Source organism: Conger conger, chromosome 6 (genome assembly GCF_963514075.1).
Source record: "Conger conger chromosome 6, fConCon1.1, whole genome shotgun sequence".
Lineage (NCBI taxonomy): Eukaryota > Metazoa > Chordata > Actinopteri > Anguilliformes > Congridae > Conger > Conger conger.
In genome coordinates, this window is record NC_083765.1 from 56,016,767 (window position 1) to 56,035,284 (window position 18,518).

The window sequence follows — 18,518 nt, forward strand, 5'->3', positions numbered from 1 at the left end:
GGTGTCTTCCCGTTTTTCTGATATCCCGTGGCTCTCCAATCTATCCATTCTACCGAACCCAAAGCAGCTCTCTCCACTCCGCCGTTATCAAAAATACAGGAATTATGCGCATTGCTCAAATTGCATGCCATTTTTGTATCCATGAGATAGGTCGCCCTACTGTTCGTAAAAAAGTCATTTGATCGATCCCTGACTGCACAGAGTGAAGCTGTCCACCGATCCTTCTTGCCTGTATTTCAATAAAAACAGCGGCATCGAATATTTAGGGGACGCATTTGTGGAGCGCCGAGCGCACGCTACACTGTGCACTCTCTATCCACTGCAGCAGCACAATGATGCTCAGTTCAAAAATTAGAACATATTATTTTGTCCGCTGCATAGTCATTTCCCTCGTCCCGAATAGGGAGTTAAATAGTATCCCCTAGTTTTCCGGACGCGCGAAAGATATTGCTGGAACGTCTTTTTATTAGAAGAGAAATCACGTTCCTGACTCCTGGGTTTACGGAGAGCGCAGAAGGTGACAGAGATAGAATTTGACGACCCCTTGTGGGCATGTGTGCTATTATTTGTACTGTAATTTGCGTATCTGTCTTCTGCTGTAAAGTGTCTTTGTGTGTTCTGAAAAGCGCTTTAAATAAAACGTATTATTATTATTATTATTATTATTATTATTATTATTATTACTGGATGGTTAATTTTAAAAAAAGACTCCATATTCGAAAAAATAAATTTAGCTATAGCCTATTGTAGAAGCAACTGCTACAGATCTTAAAGAAAGTCGTTATGGAAGTTAAAATAACATTATACTGTCTCTTTTTTACAGACACGCCCAACGCAATAATGAGAAATGCTTAATTATCCTAGTACCCTTCAATAATCAATTAATCCCCAAGTCAAAATGTCTTTCGTCCAGAAGCGATGTACCTGTTCCATCAGTAAAAATGCGATAATTTATTGGCCAATGGCGTTGCCCGTCTCCTTTCAATCAGTTTTTTTCCCCCTGGTAGCCTAGCACTGCAGCACCCATCTTTTCTGAATGAGGCTACAGGCTGTAGGCTTACGGCGTCAGAGCAGAGTGGGAAAGCCGATGGCACACAGGTCTACTTCATTCAAAATTATTTTAAACAATGCTTTGCTATGTTTGCATTAATCGTTTTAAAACCCAATCGATCGGCTTGGTAATACCAAGTCAGCTAATAGTGAATTAGTCTCGTGAGTGCTGAATATTACCTTCGCTCGCAAACAATACTTTGATGCTATGCAAATTAATAAATGTGGTTTATTCCATTTTTTAAAATGTGTGTTTTTATGTCTTTTGTGCATACTCAGTGATCGTTTTATTAGGTTAACCTGTACAACGGCTTCTTAATGTAAATATCCAATCAGCCAATCACGTGACAGCAAATCAATGCGTAAAATCATGCAGACATGGTCAAGAGGTTCTGCTGGTGTTAAGACTAAATTGAGAAGTAATGTCATATAAATGACTTTGACCTTGGAATGAATGTTGTGCCATACAAGGTAGTTTGAGTATATCATCAGAAACTGCTGATCTCCGGGGATGTGCATGTACAACAGTCTCTTTATTGTTTATGGAGCAGGGAGAAAAACAGAAAAAGAAAAAAAAAAAACATCCAGGGAGCAAAAGTTCTGTGGGCAAAAAAGCCTTGTTAATGAGAGAGATCAGACTGGTTCAAGCCAACAGGAAGGCAACAGTAACTTAAATGATCACGCATTACAACAGTGGGATGCAGAAGAGTATCTCTGAACACACAACACATCAATAGGCCCTTAATACAAATTTAGCATTGTTTAAATGCCACAGCTTACCTGAGTATTGTTGCTGACTGTGTGCAGCGCTCTATGGCCACAGTGTACCCGTCCTCTGATACTTCCAGCAGGATACCGCAGCATGTCACAAAGCATACGTCATCTCCAGCTGGTTCCACAAACATGACAATGAGTTCAGCGTACTCTAGCTTCCAACATCACCAGATCTCAATCAAATAGAGCCCCTCTGGGATGAGGCGGAACTGGACATTCGCAGAATTTGCATCAGTTTCACTGATCTGAGTGAAACTTCTGGGCTTAATTATTTAATTGACTCAATCATATCATATCCATATCTGACATGTGTGGGAGAGCAGGCTAGAGCTGCAGACTGCAAGGGTACCCTAATGATTTTACTGTGCTCAAGTATAGGCTTGAACCAGGGTCATTTATAGAGCTGTCAGCAAATTAAAAACAAGGCAGACGGTTGGAACCAGTACACAGACAGGGCCTTGAGGACAGGAGTGCACCCCTGCTCTAAGGAATGGTTCATGCATCTTGTTGAATCCATGAGTTCCTACCCAGTGCTAGAAAGGTGTTACTAATAAAGTGAGTGTTTATAATTTGGATTTGATGTCCGTCCCCTTATTTCTTTTTCCTTCTTTGTCTCTTCAGGCAATTACTTTTACATTACATTGCATTGCATTGCATTACAGGCATTTGACAGACGCTCTTATCCAGAGCGACATACAGTTGATTAGACTAAGCAGGAGACAATCCTCCCCTGGAGCAATGCAGGGTTAAGGGCCTTGCTCAAGGGCCAAACAGCTGTGCGGATCTTTTTGTGGCTACACCGGGATTAGAACCACCAACCTTGGGCATCCCAGTCATTTACCTTAACCACTACACTACAGGCCGCCCCAGTCATATATGATGGTACAATACATCAGTCCTGTTTCTCAGAATGTCTAAGACTGCTAAACTGTGAGGGGAGGATCCATCAACCCTGCTGATGTTAAAAAGAAATGACATTAATCCTTTGATGGTTACACCCACATGGTGGCAATGTTGTATAGAAACAACGTCCTGCGTCAATTTTTGGTTTCGTTTATTCAACTTAATACCTGCAGTCAAATACAAGGTTACGCATTTTCACAAACACTATTTGACTCAACCCATATTTGCAATTGCAGTTAAAAAGCAAAACTACTGGGGCACGAGTGACACGATTTCTGTTGTTTTGGCTTCATATTCCAGCACATTGGATTTGAAACAGAGGTTAAATTGCTCACTGTCAGCTTCAATTTGAGGGCATTTCCATCCACACATGGGGTGAGGCATGTAGGAAATCAGCCGCCAAAATACCCCTATTACAGTGAATCCAAAGCAATGGGACAATTTGTTGGCCAGTTGTATGTCTTTGCATCATTAGTAGTTAATATATTAACTTAGTTAAAAGTGAACTTTGGTCACTTTTGCTCTGTTTGTTGATTTGTTCTCAAAAAAAAAAAAAAAAAAAAAAAAAAAAAGGCCCTCGTCCTTATCTTTGTTGTACAGGTATCAGTTGAAATTGTACTTCCCTCTAGGGTCTTTCAGCGAACCTATCCCTGGTTATGGGTTTGCACTTTGTTGTACGTCGCTCTGGATAAGAGCGTCTGCCAAATGCCAATAATGTAATTAGTTCATGCACAAGAAAGCTAACAATAGGTCTAGAATTGATGTGCATGTGGAATTTGTATTTGGAGTCTGTGTTCGTATTTGTTGCTGTTGTCTCTCAACATGAAGACCAAATAAATCTCTAAGCCATCATGAGGTTGACAAATCCGACCAAATGAATCCATAACCGAAACACTGGGCACGTCAAAATCAGCCGTTTGATACACGGTTAGGGAGTCAGAACACATAAGTGCAGCACGAATGCTTTCAGTAGATCCTGGTGACAGGTATTACCAATGTGACGTGCTTCATCAGTAGTTACATGAAACGTGTGGTGACAATTTATGGTTGCTTATGAAAGTGCTATGCAGTTTGTGAAGTTTCCTATATAGGGCCCTTAAATGGTGCTGCCGCAGCCTACATAGTGTAACCAAACACTGTGGATGAACTCATCGGTCACATTACATTAATACTGGTTAAATATTAGCTTTCATATAGAAATGGAATATACTACAAACCATTGTAAACATATTTCAATATGGAAAAAGATATGATATGACCCCCTTATAATGTCAAGTGTTACAATATCTTCATGAATGAATATTTTATTTCAATGCATTTGTTTCCATTTCTGTAAGCGCTAGCTGATTACCACCACATTAAATAGGAGGCGAAAGTGGAGGGGGCACTTTGGATTCATGTCACGAAAAAGACACTGTGACGTTATGAAATAGGTGCTTAGGTACATCTTATGTGCTTTAGCCTAGTTGATGTTTGCTTAAATACAAAATAAAATAACCTACTGTGCCCTCTCTATGCAGGTATTCAAAACACAGTGAAAAGAACATAGCATGTCAGTTTGCTGCAGCAATAGATAGTTTTTAATTCAAAGTGAATCTTGACAATAATACACCATAAATTCTTATTTTGACACTCACCATAAGAGTCACCTGGAAAACCCGCTTTTTGTGACAAAGTACATAAGGCTTGGTCACATTTAAATCACTGAGAACTAGAGAGAAATACTATCGCAAACTGTAAGAGACATTACATCCAGAGATTTATTTTCCCAGTCCTCATATTGTAAATATTGCACAGTGCAATTGCTACATGGCAAACTACTGTAGCATAAAATCAAAAGCAAATAAAAACCAAAAGGAAAGCCACAAATATTAAAACAGTAACGGTTCAAACTTAGTAATCAAGTCTATTTGCTGTGTATCTAAATAGATTACTCCATAACTTGCAGTGTGAATTAACTTTTGCTAACACAGCTAATTTGAAAATAAAAAAAAAGGGAAATTGTAAAAACAGATCAAAATCAAATCAAACCAAGTAGTAAGGATTTAAGATTAATACAGTAGCACATTGGATTAATACAAAGACCCTGAATTAACTCCTTAAGTATTTTTAAAATAACACCAATCAAATACATAGAATTCTGCAAAAAATAAAATAAAATTAAGGGAAGTTTAAAAACTGCAGTGTTTGGTATATTTCATGTAAAAAAAGTAATTAGGTTTTCAAAGCAATGTTGTATTACCAGATTTTAAAAACCTTTTCAGATGGTTAAATCGAACTAGCATTACTGTCTGTACAAACGTAATCAACTGATTTCTTTGTACCTATGTTAAGTTTTGGCTAACATGGAGATTTTGTGCAGGCATATTTGCTGGTAAATACCATTACACACAAACAGTTAAAATTCCACATACATATTAGAGTACAAACAACACAGCATGTGATTTGTCAAGTTCATAAGTTCCGTTTCTTTTTTCTGATATGAAATGCCAACAATAGACCGAACTTTCTGTTTCCTTCAGATCGAGGTGCAACAGATTGAAATGAATTAGATTTTGTAACTAGTAATGAAGTGCTTCTTGCCAGCTGCAGCTGTAGACCTTATTTGTACAACACCTTTATACAAGACCTTATTTAGAAACCATGTGTTGTTTTTGACACCAGCTACCAGCAAGGCGTTGATTAATCCTTGCAATGGTTGTGGTCCTTCAGAGCATTAAAGGTTATTTAACGAAGGCAAAAGTTGTTTATCAGTGAGCAATTAAAATCAATGAAGAGCTTACCCTACGCTGGTAAGTCATAAATTCCTTAAACTCAATGTGTACATTCACAGTGCATATGTAAAGCTTTCTGAATAGGAGATTTGAATGTTCTGGGTGATAAGCACATTGAACACGTTTCCCTGACTGCGTAGCCTATGCCTACCAAGATAATTTCTCAGGACTAGGAACAATTTATTATCATTGTCCAAGTTTCGGGTTTTTAGCATTAGAAACTAATTTGAAACAGGATTTTCACTATTCAAATCGGAACGGGTTTGCTAAACCGAGCGATTAGCCTACATCAACAACTACAGACAAGCTAAGAACACTTGACGGCAGAATGGTGCTACGGGGAATTGAGAATACTGCATTTGACGTGCTGGCGGAGTTATTTATTTATTTTCCTAAAAACGGGTTGGTAAATGTCAGCTTAAAGTGCCTTCTCGAATGGCTGTCGCAACGTACGGAGACTGTACACAGGAAATATGTCTTCAAATAACAGACGTCCTTAATGACCACCGTGCCACCTTGCTTTAACGACAGCCTGTAAAAATAGTATGTTTTCCATCCCTGGAATGACGCCGAATGGCACGAGTGCGTATTTTGTATTATTCCGTTATTTGGTCGAGCTGCCACTTTTGGAGTAGCGCTGTACGTCACGGTCGTTTTGTATCGTATTGGATTGTTGCTGAACGCCCAGCACCTGGTGGGAGGGAGGGATCAGCAATCCTTCAGCGAGTGACCCACCTATACTCAAGGCACAAACACAGTGCTGCTCACACTGTCAACGACGTAAAGAACCGGAGGGGTGGCGAAATCGCGTAAAACAAGATTCCTTCCTCGTCCTTAAACAGACCTACTCCCTATTTGGTTGAAGTGATTGGTTACGTTTGGTGTGACTTAAAAAGTTGTTTCTGAAACGCATCTGAAACACAACTTTGATTTGAGATTACATTGAACACATACAAAGGAAACGCGTCTGAAGCACGATTTTGATCTGTGATTACACTGAACACGTACAAAGGATCCGTAGAAAACGTAAATGTACAACTGTCCATCGCAATGTGGGCGTCGTGTTTTAAAGGGCTGAAACAAACTGCTCGCACAAAATTCATGTCATGGACAAACATTTTCAACAGAACACTGCAAATCAATTTCCATTAGGAAAAAAAGGCCAATGATTCCCGCCTAAACCGACCCCAGTTATAGCTTATTGACAGTTATACAAGTGCTTAGTGGTGTATTATAAAGAAATGTTCGATTGAATGCCTTGGCATTTCCTTTGCAACTGTACTGACTGATAAATATAGAATACAGTGTCGCTGTAAACCGTATCAGTATGTTAGTATATAACTGCCATAATGAAAAGTTAAGTCAATCCTGCAAGCTATAGCCTTACACACATCTACAAAATGCCAATATGAAAACATACAAAAATTAAGTTACATCAATACATCCATTTATATGCAGTGATGAGCCCAAAGGTTAATGAAGATAAAATACTGATGCCAAAAAAAAAAGAAAAAAAAAAAAAAGAAAATCACATCCCCAAAACAACAAATTCAACTAACTTCCATCATTTGCAATACAGTAGTTACAATGACACTCCAAACATGAAAGCAAAATATTAAAATCAAAAACCCCACTTCTATTTCAGGTAATTAGACCTATACAAAAATAATATCGCTAAGTAGGAACTAAGTTAATCACCTAATTTCACAGCTATTTGAAGTGGCAATCATTATATAGCAGCTTATCTATGATACATTCAAGATAAATGATACAACATATTACTCGCCCAAAAGCTAAACATAGCCTCAACCATTTTGAATACCTTTTTTTTTTATATTAACCCCGTCTCTAAATCTACAGTATACTTGAGGTCTATGCAGGAGGAATAGCTCACTTGCTTAGGAAATGAATTACAGTCTTTGGTGCTGCAAAAGCAACTTCATTTAAAGTAAAGACAAAACTTTACGCACATACTACCCAAACCCAAAAAATGCACACAGCATATATATATATTCTCCCTGACGGAATGTATGAAATAAGCAATCGACACCAACAAGCCTTAACAAATGGTATAATAAAAGGGAAAAATAAGTAAAATTTCATCATGCATAAATGAAAAATTGCACACAATATAACTCACACCATTTCAAGCTTTAACACTAAATAACTATTATATATGATATATGTATGCATGCGTGTGTGTGTGTACGTATGCATGTCTGTGTGTATGCAGACACATACGCAGGCATAGGCGCGCACGCCTACACACACACACGTACAAACACACGTACACACGCATGCACACACACCCACGTGCACACACGCACATCTATACCAAATACTGCATGGTTTGCTCAAGCCAAGATGAACCCATACTATGAATCAAAGAGCAATCTGCATTTTTGTCTTCATCTAGCCAAAGCCATGCCTGTCACACTTCTAAATATCTCAAAAACCCCAAACTCTTAAAATAAAAATAAAACAAATCAATTATTTAGATTGTATTGCAGTTCAGTGAACAGTATAAATACTGTTAGTAGTAAGAGTATACTAAATAGAAATTGATTATCAAATATTAAGCAATATTCAACGTTTGCTCTTTGTACACTAGTTCAGTCGGGAAAAGAAAGAAAGAAAACAAAAACTGAACAGCAAGCATCTGCTACAGCAAAGCATGCCGTCTTTTCACGAAAAACCAAAAAGTCGCTTGTGTTTCTCACATATACACTGAACGCAAGAGTAAGCATTGCTCTCGGTGATGCATTGTATCTATGCATATATATGGGTGAATATATATATACACACACAAAATGCACCAGCAGATTTGAATTTCAAGTGCTGCAGTCCATTACATTAATATATTGGTAACATTAACAACCTCTGATATTTAAGGCACTATGTGTGGGAACGAGTTTACGATGCAGCGAGTCTCGGGACACGAACGATAAGAGCAACGTCGAGGCGTCTTTCCATTAAATTTTTCGCACATGCAAGACATGCAGTGTGAGGAACAGCCTTTACCATTAATTTGACTCCACATTGAAAACACCAAAGACACTGAAAAAATACAAATAGTTAAACAAACACACCGCACAGGGGGGAGGGGGGGACACATGTGCATCTGTTGCTCTAAATCTGGATACTGGGATGGCTTCACACACGTATATGTGTCTTGCACAAGTTTAGAAGGCAATATAGAAAAATAGAGGGTGCAAAAATGCGACGCCTGCCCCAGATATAGCCCCCGTTTTTGGAGAGTTTACCGTAGAAGATCCAATGAGAAGAGAAGGTATATCAAATGTGCAAAAAAAAAAAAAAAGAAGAAAAAAACCACATTAAAAGTGAGTTTCGTTCTTTTCTTTTTCTCCCCAGAACTCTTTAAAGCTCAAAGTTTCCATTGCACCCGGGTCGCCGCGGTTCGAGAGCCGTCGTTTCTGCTGGGCCGCGGCCCTGGCCGCCGCCGCCAGGCCGCCGTCCGCGGGGGGCCCGCGCCTGGGCCTGGGGCCCCAGCGGGGGCCGGCGCTCACACGTACGGGTACTGGCTGAGTTTGGTGGGGCTGAGGGGGAAGCCAGCGTAGGCGGGCGAGGCGATGTAGGAGTGGGGCGGGAACAGGGGCTTGAACTGGCTCTGGTGGACGGTGGGCGAGGGCAGCAGCCGCGGGTTGATGCCCACGGTCACCTGGTGCACGATGCCGTAGGCCGGCTGCAGGACGGCCCGCGTGGTGCAGGGCGGGGCCAGCAGGTGGGCCACGGGCGCGGCAGAGACCAGCGGCCCCGAGGGCGGGTACGGGAGCAGGGCCGGGTGGTGCGGGTGGGGGTGGGGGTGGGCCGTAGTGTGGTTGGGGCTGCCCTGGGGCATGGTGAAGGAGTGCCCGTGCACCGTGGGCGGGATGAAGGCCTGCTGCCGCCGGTGGCTGTAGTTTCCGTTCCACTCCTGGTGGCAGGAGCCGTAATGCTGGACCTGGGGGGAGGAGGAGGAGGAGGAGGAGGAGGAGGACGAGGAAGGGGACAGGCAGGAGTTCAGATTAAATTAAATTAGAATCTTTATTGTCCTTCTAAAGGAGTGGTCTCCAACCCCGGCCCCTGGTTTTTGTTTTCACCTTAAAATCAGCACCCTGTTGAGACTAAGATTAAGTGCAGAGTAACAACTCTGCCCTGCAGGAGTGGAGTTTGACACACCTGTTCTATTCATTCATAGCCAGCTCAATCGGATCAAACAAAGTCTGGGTTGTTTCATTCATGCTAAGAGGCATCGTTTACAAGCAAAACTGCAGCTTAACTGTACACCCGTGCTGAGTAATGTCCGGTTAATGTGGTCTGTGATGATGTTAAGCAGACTATGCTAATAGCAGTTTTTACTGAACACTCCAACTTGCACAAAATGAGTGACAAGGTTAGGATGTCAGCGCATTTGTATCATTATCTGCAGCGGGGATCATCAAATCACGGTCCTCGAGGTCCAAGAACTGCCGCTCTCCCACTCTCCCATTACCTGGGAGTCAGGTGCGAAGACAGTCAGACTAATCGTTAGCATTAATTGTTCAGCTAATTACCAGGCAGAACAGAAAACCAGGGTCGGATTTGGACTCAAGGTCCAGATTTGATGATCCCTTGTACAGAGGAGCCCCCAGGGGAATGAGACGGCAGAGCGTGGGTTCGGCTGAGGAAAGGTGTGATGGTTGGCGGAGGCAACTGACCTGCCCAAAGCCCAGGTGTTGCTGCTGGAATGCGGAGGTCATCGTGTGCTGGCGGTTGAGGAGGGGGGCGGAGTGGTGGTTCTGCCGTCCAGGGACGCAGCGGCCCTTGGACTGGCAAGAAGAGTCTAAGGCTGAGAGCGCGGGGAGGAACACGTCAGCCGAGGTCAGAGAGGGCCACCCACAGGCACACCGAGGGCCAGAATCAACCCGGACACTTCCACCCAGCCGCCCGACCGCCAAAAACCCAGCGCTAGTGCCGTTCTCCAGCGGAGAAGCTCCGTCTGGCACAAGGTTTTTTTTACACGGTTAACCGGCAGGTAGAAGGTTTGGTTCAATTCCAACCTTAATTTGCCCTAACTGACTAATGGAGGAAACCTGGAACATTTTCTTCATTCATTCATTTATTAATTTATTTATTTATTATAAAAAGACCTATGATAAGATCGGGGTGATAAAAGCCAATTTGAAAGTAACCGCAAACTTTTTTTATAGCGGTAAATGAAACCGCTTCCTAAAAATACCCTCTGCAAAGCCGATATAGCTGTGCTGGGCTTACGTGCGGATTAGTTTCATAAATGTGCGAATGCTCCAAAGGTGGGGGAAGGCGGGAGGACAGGGAGCTGTTTCATGAAATGCAATATCAGGGCATATCAATTGCAAACTTTACAGTCACCCAGTCAACAGTGTTGTATATATTACCTGCCATTCAGAGCTTTGGAAATAGCACAATCCCAATGGTCAAGGGGTCAACCAAAGGTCATTGTGATTGATGTGCGTCTTCAAATGCATGCTACAAAACCCACGTAAAACCTTCGTAACACCGACATAATGCTTCATAATGCTTGGCATAAGCATTCGCAAACACGCACAACCTGCACACACCACGAAAGTTTTTTTTCACGAGTGGCTATAACCACGTACAAAGGTTCACAAATCAACTGATTATGGAAGCATTATGCAGCTGCAATGTACACCTGGCTTTATAACATGCATTTCAAATGGGAGTGTCGCTGTATGCTGGAATACAGCAGAGTAATATATCCTTCACTGTACGCTCACAGTTACGGACACACCAGAACGAACACAAACCGAGATCCAATCAGAGACGACCAGAACAAGACCAGGAACAAGAGAAAATTTGGAAGGGAACCGATACTGATTGCATCCACTCAAAACCGTACAGAACCAGGCTGACCGTTACAGCAACCGCATTCACCTGTTATAGCCTCTCTGACTTATAAAGGAGGGGCAATCCCCAGTCCAAGTCATGTGACCTGCAAAGCAGACATTAGCACCGGTGATTGCACATCTGACCTTCTCCAACAGCAGCTCTTATCCACTTTCATTGCAACAGGACCCACAACATGTCATAAACACTGCTAGCAGAGCATCTGTGAACCTCTCAGGTTGTGTAGGCTAACCTTCAGACACAAAACTGAGTACCCAACCATGTTCCTGGAGATATACCATCCTGTAGGTTTTCACTCCAACTCAAGCAAAGGACACCTCATTCAACAGCTAGAGATCTCATTGAGCTGCCAACTAGTAGAATCAGGTGCACTAAATAAGGGTTGAAATTAAAACCTACATGATGTTATATCTCCAGGAACATGGTTGGGCAGCCATGCTTTAGCATTTACAGATAGCTTGAAGCAAGCATCGTTTCCGTGCCGGAATTGCGGCTAGCGGCTCATCGCAATGCAGCATCACAGTCAAATCCCCCGAGACTCAGGCCTCAGTCAGGAGAAACTCGCTCCAGCTGCATGACCTCTACAGGAGCCGGAATGGCGGCATCTTCACAAAACGGCCAGTCATAGTCACCTATGTTGGCCGCGTGCTCGTCGGCGATGGAGTTGTTGTTGAGCACCCTCATGGGCGGGACCACCATGGTGCGCACGGCGGGCTTGCAGGGCTCCGTCACCGGGGCGATGCGGGCGGGGCGCGGCTCCCGGTTCTGGTTGCTGTCGCTGATGTAGCGCCTCTCCAGGAAGGGGCTCTCGCTGGGGCCCGAGGAGTCTGAGGCCGGCGAACCGTCCACCGTATCGCAGCCGCTCTCCTGCTCCTCATCCGACATGCTGAGGGACAGGCCAGAGCAATCGCACTCAGAGACCGCTCACCGCATACGCAATCCTGTATCAGACCGGTCTAATGGCAATCAACCGAGTTCAATTCAGTCCAATGACATTTTTTGGATTCACAGGAGACTGACACAAGGACGGTTTAAACCAGAGTTAGGGCTGGGCAGTACCTGTTGGGCCTCTTGCAGGGGGACGGGCTGGACTGTGCGGAGGCGGAGGAGCTGGTGCTCAGGGTGCTGTCAGGGCTGCTGAGGGAGCAGACGCGCTCCATGTTCAGGGTGCTCTGACACGCCTCGCAATCCGGGCTGCCTTTACACCTGCAGGGGAGGGCGAGGACGCCGTCAAACACGCTTCACTCCAACTCCAGAACATTCCAGGGGGAACTTCTAATGCACAACGTCACGACTGAGAGGAGGAGCTAAGGCCAGATATGAACGACATCTGGGGCTTTGGAAGTCTAAGTTTCAAATTGAAGGTTATAATTTGTGAACCAGTAATGATTCAATTAAGATGGACACAAGAAGTGTCTGTTTTTAAAAGTTATGAGCAAGAACCACATTTATTAAAACGTGTCATGACAGCCAAATGATTGTCAACTTGCTCCTCAGCAGGCATTTTTGTCTTGCATAGTAATGCAAGTAGCGACATGCAAGTGCACTGGATTAATGAGTCCTGGTTAACAGGCTAGGTGGTTCCTAGGCACTGTGTGCGTAACATAAGGCTGCAGATTTGCATCCAGCGTGAGACACCACAAAATGCTAAAGGTACTTAGCTGCTGTGTAGATAGTAATGCTGAAGGTACTTAGCTACTATATACACAGTAATGCTAAAGGTACTTAGCTGCTGTGTAGATAGTAATGCTGAAGGTACTTAGCTACTGTATACACAGTAATGCTAAAGGTACTTAGCTACTGATAAACACAGTAATGCTAAAGGTACTTAGCTACTGTATACACAGTAATGCTAAAGGTACTTAGCTACTGTATACACAGTAATGCTAAAGGTACTTAGCTACTGTATACACAGTAATGCTAAAGGTACTTAACTACTGTATACACAGTAATGCTAAAGGTACTTAACTACTGTATACACAGTAATGCTAAAGGTACTTAACTACTGTATACACAGTAATGCTAAAGGTACTTAACTACTGTATACACAGTAATGCTAAAGGTACTTAGCTACTGTATACACAGTAATGCAAAATGGTACTTAGCTACTCTATACACAGTAATGCTAAAGGTACTTAGCTACTGTATACACAGTAATGCTAAAGGTACTTAGCTACTGTATACACAGTAATGCTAAAGGTACTTAGCTACTGTATACACAGTAATGCTAAAGGTACTTAACTACTGTACACACAGTAATGCTAAAGGTACTTAACTACTGTACACACAGTAATGCTAAAGGTACTTAGCTGCTGTATACACAGTAATGCTAAAGGTACTTAGCTACTGTATGCACAGTAATGCTAAAGGTACTTAGCTACTGTATACATAGTAATACTAAAGATACTTAGCTACTGTATACACAGTAATGCTAAAAGGTACTTAGCTCCTGCATACACAGTGATGCTAAAGGTACTTAGCTACTGTATACACAGTAATGCTAAAGGTACTTAGCTACTGTATACACAGTAATGCTAAAGGTACTTAGCTACTGTATACACAGTAATGCTAACGGTATTTAGCTTCTCTGTGCAGTTTATACGGCATGACACATGAGGCTATAATGTGAAGGGTGCGCGGGCGATGAAGGGCGACTCACTCCCCCAGCGAGTGCCTCTGGCCGCTCTCCTCCTCCTCCTCGGCGTCCGTGTCGCTGCTGATGGTGATGACGCTGCCGGCGGGGCTGGGCGAGTCGGCGATGATGACGGTCTGCCGCTGCTTGTGGGATATGGTGAGCTCCTCAGGGTCCTGCCCCGCCTTGCAGTAGCTGCGCCTCTCCCGCTCCTCCGCCCCCACCTCCGGCTGGGGCTGCGGCACCGGGCAGGGCGCCTCCTTCGCGCTCTTCCCCGCCTCCGACGTCTTTGGGGACTGGCATGCCGAATTGTGGGCGTTGCCGTTGTGCAGGAAGTTGTTGCTTCTGCAGCGGGACGAGCGTGTCGCAGAAGGGATGTTAGCATCGGCGCGTTGCGGCAAAGTGTCGAAATGTTGCGTCGCATTTTCAGCGTTGACGAAAGAAGACCACGTCAGGTTGTGAAGTCTTCACAAAGAAAATTGTGTACGATGTGAGAGTCAAATACGTGAGAGAAGTTTGAAACCTTTTCTTTTCTGAGAACGAGTGTTGAAAATGAGTGTGATCTGCATACACTACGGTGCAATGCATCAGATGATCGTTGCCTCAATTTGTCAATCTGTTTGTGTCTGTCCCAACGCAAATAAACAATAATAATAATATTAATGATGATGTTTTGCAGAAGGGCTCACCGGTTCTGACAGGGCTTGCTCCTCTTGTTAGCGTGGGGCTGGGGCCACACCACGTGCGCGATGCCGATGTTGATTGGCTGGGCCGACATGCCCATTTGGTTGGCGAGGAGAGGTTGGGGCATCATGGAACTGTAATGGGTGCCGTGGGGACGCATTTTGCTGAAAGCACACAAAATGGCGGCGAGGATTAAAACTCACAGTGAGGCGCTGACGTCACAGTCACGTTTTAACAGCAGAAAGCACAGATAGGGTTGAGACGGTTGCTATGATACGGAGCAGGTGAGGGGTAGTATAGCTGGGCCAGTTACGGTTGAGACGGTTGCTATGATACGGAGCAGGTGAGGGGTAGTGTCGTTGGGCCAGTTACGGTTGAGACGGTTGTTATGATACGGAGCACGTGAGGGATAGTATAGCTGGGCCAGTTACGGTTGAGACGGTTGTTATGATACGGAGCACGTGAGGGATAGTATAGCTGGGCCAGTTACGGTTGAGACGGTTGTTATGATACGGAGCACGTGAGGGGTAGTATAGCTGGGCCAGTTACGGTTGAGACGGTTGCTATGATATGGAGCAGGTGAGGGGTAGTGTCGTTGGGCCAGTTACAGTTGAGACGGTTGCTATGATATGGAGCAGGTGAGGGGTAGTGTCGCTGGGCCAGTTACGGTTGAGACGGTTGCTATGATACGGAGCAGGTGAGGGGTAGTGTCGCTGGGCCAGTTACGGTTGAGACGGTTGCTATGATACGGAGCAGGTGAGGGGTAGTGTCGTTGGGCCAGTTACGGTTGAGACGGTTGCTATGATACCGAGCACGTGAGGGGTAGTGTCGTTGGGCCAGTTACGGTTGAGACGGTTGCTATGATACGGAGCACGTGAGGGGTAGTGTCGTTGGGCAGGCTCCCTGTCCTCACCTCCAGTCCCCCAGTCTCTGTGGGCCGGCCACAGTGTCCGACGCCAGCGTGGTGGCCGGGGGCGCCACCTGCTGCCAGGCTGGAACCAGAATCTGCTGGGCCCGGTTGGACCATGTCTGCTGCAGGAGAGGAGTACATTACCACTGATTCTGCTCACCCAGCTCAGAGGAGACAACACAGGAGGGTTACTGTGCATGTACTTCTCTCTCTAAAGCCTGTGTAGTGACTCCTGAGTCTCTCTCCAGTGTACTGACTGCTGGGTAATTCCATGTCAACTCAACACACTTTTGGACTGCATTGTCTCAGGTTTTAATGAGATTTAGCATGCTGATTTGGCCTTATAAGAAACCCCTGAAACCAAGATCACACTAGTCTCAGATCAAAACCAAAAAAAGCCCTGGTTTTCATTGCTCTCGGGTAATTAGTGTTATTGATTGGCCAGACTGTCTTCACAAATGACCCCCAGGGAAAGGGAGGGTGGAAAACCAGGAATTAGTGATCCAAAACCATTGATGATGCATCAGATAAGTAATGATATCTCGGCAACGACTCAAATATCCAACACAAAATTTTCTGGAAATGCTGTTGACATTATAACGTAACTTTGGAGAGAATTTAATCAATTTTAAAAGTTTTTTTTCTTCTCAAATCAGATTTAAAGATTTAAAATAGTTTTTTTTTCTTCTCAAATCAGATTTAAAGATTAAGCGAAATCGCATGAAAAATCTGTGACAATGCGGTCCAAAAGTTTGCCGAGTTGACATGAAACCGCGTACTGACCCCTGAATGAGTCTCGTACCTGTGGAATGACTCCTGGTCGTATCTGTAAGGGCTGAACAGGCGGGGCCTGGGTCACGAGTGGTACAGTATTCTCCATCCGGACTGCATAGCCAGCAGGCTTGTTTGGGTTGGGAGGCATTCCTGCAAAGGTGTACAGACTCACTGTAAAAGGCAGTCATACTCACAGCGCCCTAAACTGCTATACAAACAATCCTTCTAAACTTTTAACTACACACGTCTGCTTCAATTTGCATTTTATTAAACAACCCACAGTGCACAGTGGGGTAAACACAATTTTATTGCTTTTGAATCATACTTAGATGACATTTTTTCCTGATATTGTACTGAAAGCATATACACAGAACTGATCGATATCTGCACAATATGAAGTTGATTATAACAATAAACTTTATTTATATAGCACCTTTCAAGCATACAGCAAAAACTGCTTCCCAAAACAGATAAAAGAACACAATTACCACACAAGGGATACAATAAAAACAGAATAAAATAACAACAGGAAATGAAATGTGAAATGGCAAAAATAAAACTGAAAGAATAAACTGAGGATGGAAGTGGTCCATCTTTCTGTATCAAATGTTTGATAACAGGGGTTTACCTTGAATAGCAGGGGGGCAAAGGATAAGCGTTTGCTGAAAGGTGTCACTGCAGCCAAACTGAGCACTTCCTGTCTGCAATGGTATCCCAGGATGCATCACAGAGGGAGCGGACGGTGCCAACGCCTGGAAAGGAGAAGAGGAACAAAGGAGAATACCCATGAGCTCAACTAACTGCCAACATTAAAAACATCAAATGGAGGAATTACTGCATGAGCAACTGGTAACAGTACTGAAAGGTCCTGACACTATCATCACACACCAGTAGGTGGCAATATAGTAGTAAATAAAAAGCAAAAAAAACGGTGACTTCAGGACTTCGCTGAGGCCAACAGAGCAAAACACGTGTGCTTGGATCAAAGTTCACGGCTCCCTGAGTGAAAAATGTACGAATGGCCGGTGTCCATTGGCAACCTACACGTGATCACACACTTTCAGCCATGAGGGCTCTCCCCTCCAGGCTCCACAATCAAAACAGCCAGGGAAAACTGAAACATAACCTCACCGGTTTCAAATCCAGGAAAATTCCCAGATGAAGATAAGAAAGGTACTTTCTACTCTCAATGACAAACAGACAGTTTTATGAGGAGCTTAATCCCCCATTGCCATAAAAATATTTTATTTTATTTTGTATGAACATAACTGGAAGAAATATCGTTCCAACTGATTAATAAAATTGCTGTAACAAATGGTATATACAGGCAATCTTACATAACACTGCATTTCAGCAACAGGCTTCATTTGAATTCTCAAACCTAAATGTCGCAACATATCCACTTACTTGAGTGTGAACGGCAGCCATCTTGTTGAAGGCCACAGGAAGGTTGGCCGGGTTGCCGGTGGCGACGGGCCTCATGAACGGCGCCTTGTTGCGGTTGATGATGTCGTACGCGCCGGGCCGTAACCTGCACAGGTCCATGATGTGGAAACAGGATTTCACACTGCAGAGGCAAAAAGTGAACATGGTCCAATAAGAAGGACGGAACATTTCACAGACAGCTTTGCATACCCACTATGACCTTTAAATACAGTCTAGCATTGTGCTAAACAGTTTGGTTTCAATGCAGTACACAGCACAACAGCAATTTACTGATAATTCCTAGTCCTAGTCGACCTGCATTCACATTTGTTTAAATATCAAATTTTATTGAAATAAAGTAGAACCCAGTTAAAAACTGACCGGTTAACCCAACACGTCTAGAAATGACGGGTGCAAAGTACAAAATTTTGGCTAAACCTGGTAAGGGAGCAAGGTAATAATAGTGCAGGTATCAGGTAATAATAGTGTCAGATATTATGATGTTCTGTTCAATAGCCATATATGGACAAAACATTTTTTTATTTGCTTTCTAAGGTTCTCTGGAATTACATACATAATATTTTTTTTTCTTTAAAAAAAAAAACCGATAGCCAAAAGTACATTTTCATGAACTGTCATGACTAAAAGTATTGCCGCAGGCAGACTTGCAAGCAGCCCATTTTCCATTAACTTGGCGGTAATGTAT

At 43.5% G+C, this 18,518-nt stretch overlaps 1 protein-coding gene across 5 annotated transcripts in view; it reads right to left on the reverse strand.

Moving 5' to 3' along the window:
- Positions 1-8,873: 8,873 nt before the first annotated feature.
- hipk3b (homeodomain interacting protein kinase 3b) overlaps positions 8,874-18,518 on the reverse strand; it is a 47,520-nt gene continuing 37,875 nt past the window's right edge. For 2 of the 5 annotated variants that reach the window (XM_061244618.1, XM_061244619.1), the window contains exons 7-16: positions 17,795-17,954; positions 17,016-17,139; positions 16,416-16,537; positions 15,617-15,735; positions 14,709-14,867; positions 14,047-14,484; positions 12,447-12,593; positions 12,020-12,273; positions 10,199-10,329; positions 8,874-9,462 (exon numbers count right to left, since the gene is read on the reverse strand). In XM_061244618.1, the coding sequence (XP_061100602.1) occupies positions 9,025-9,462; positions 10,199-10,329; positions 12,020-12,273; positions 12,447-12,593; positions 14,047-14,484; positions 14,709-14,867; positions 15,617-15,735; positions 16,416-16,537; positions 17,016-17,139; positions 17,795-17,954 (2,092 nt within the window). In that variant the 3' untranslated portion in view covers positions 8,874-9,024. The remainder of the gene's footprint in view (positions 9,463-10,198; positions 10,330-12,019; positions 12,274-12,446; positions 12,594-14,046; positions 14,485-14,708; positions 14,868-15,616; positions 15,736-16,415; positions 16,538-17,015; positions 17,140-17,794; positions 17,955-18,518) is intronic. The other 3 variants (XM_061244620.1, XM_061244621.1, XM_061244622.1) reach the window with 3 other exon arrangements.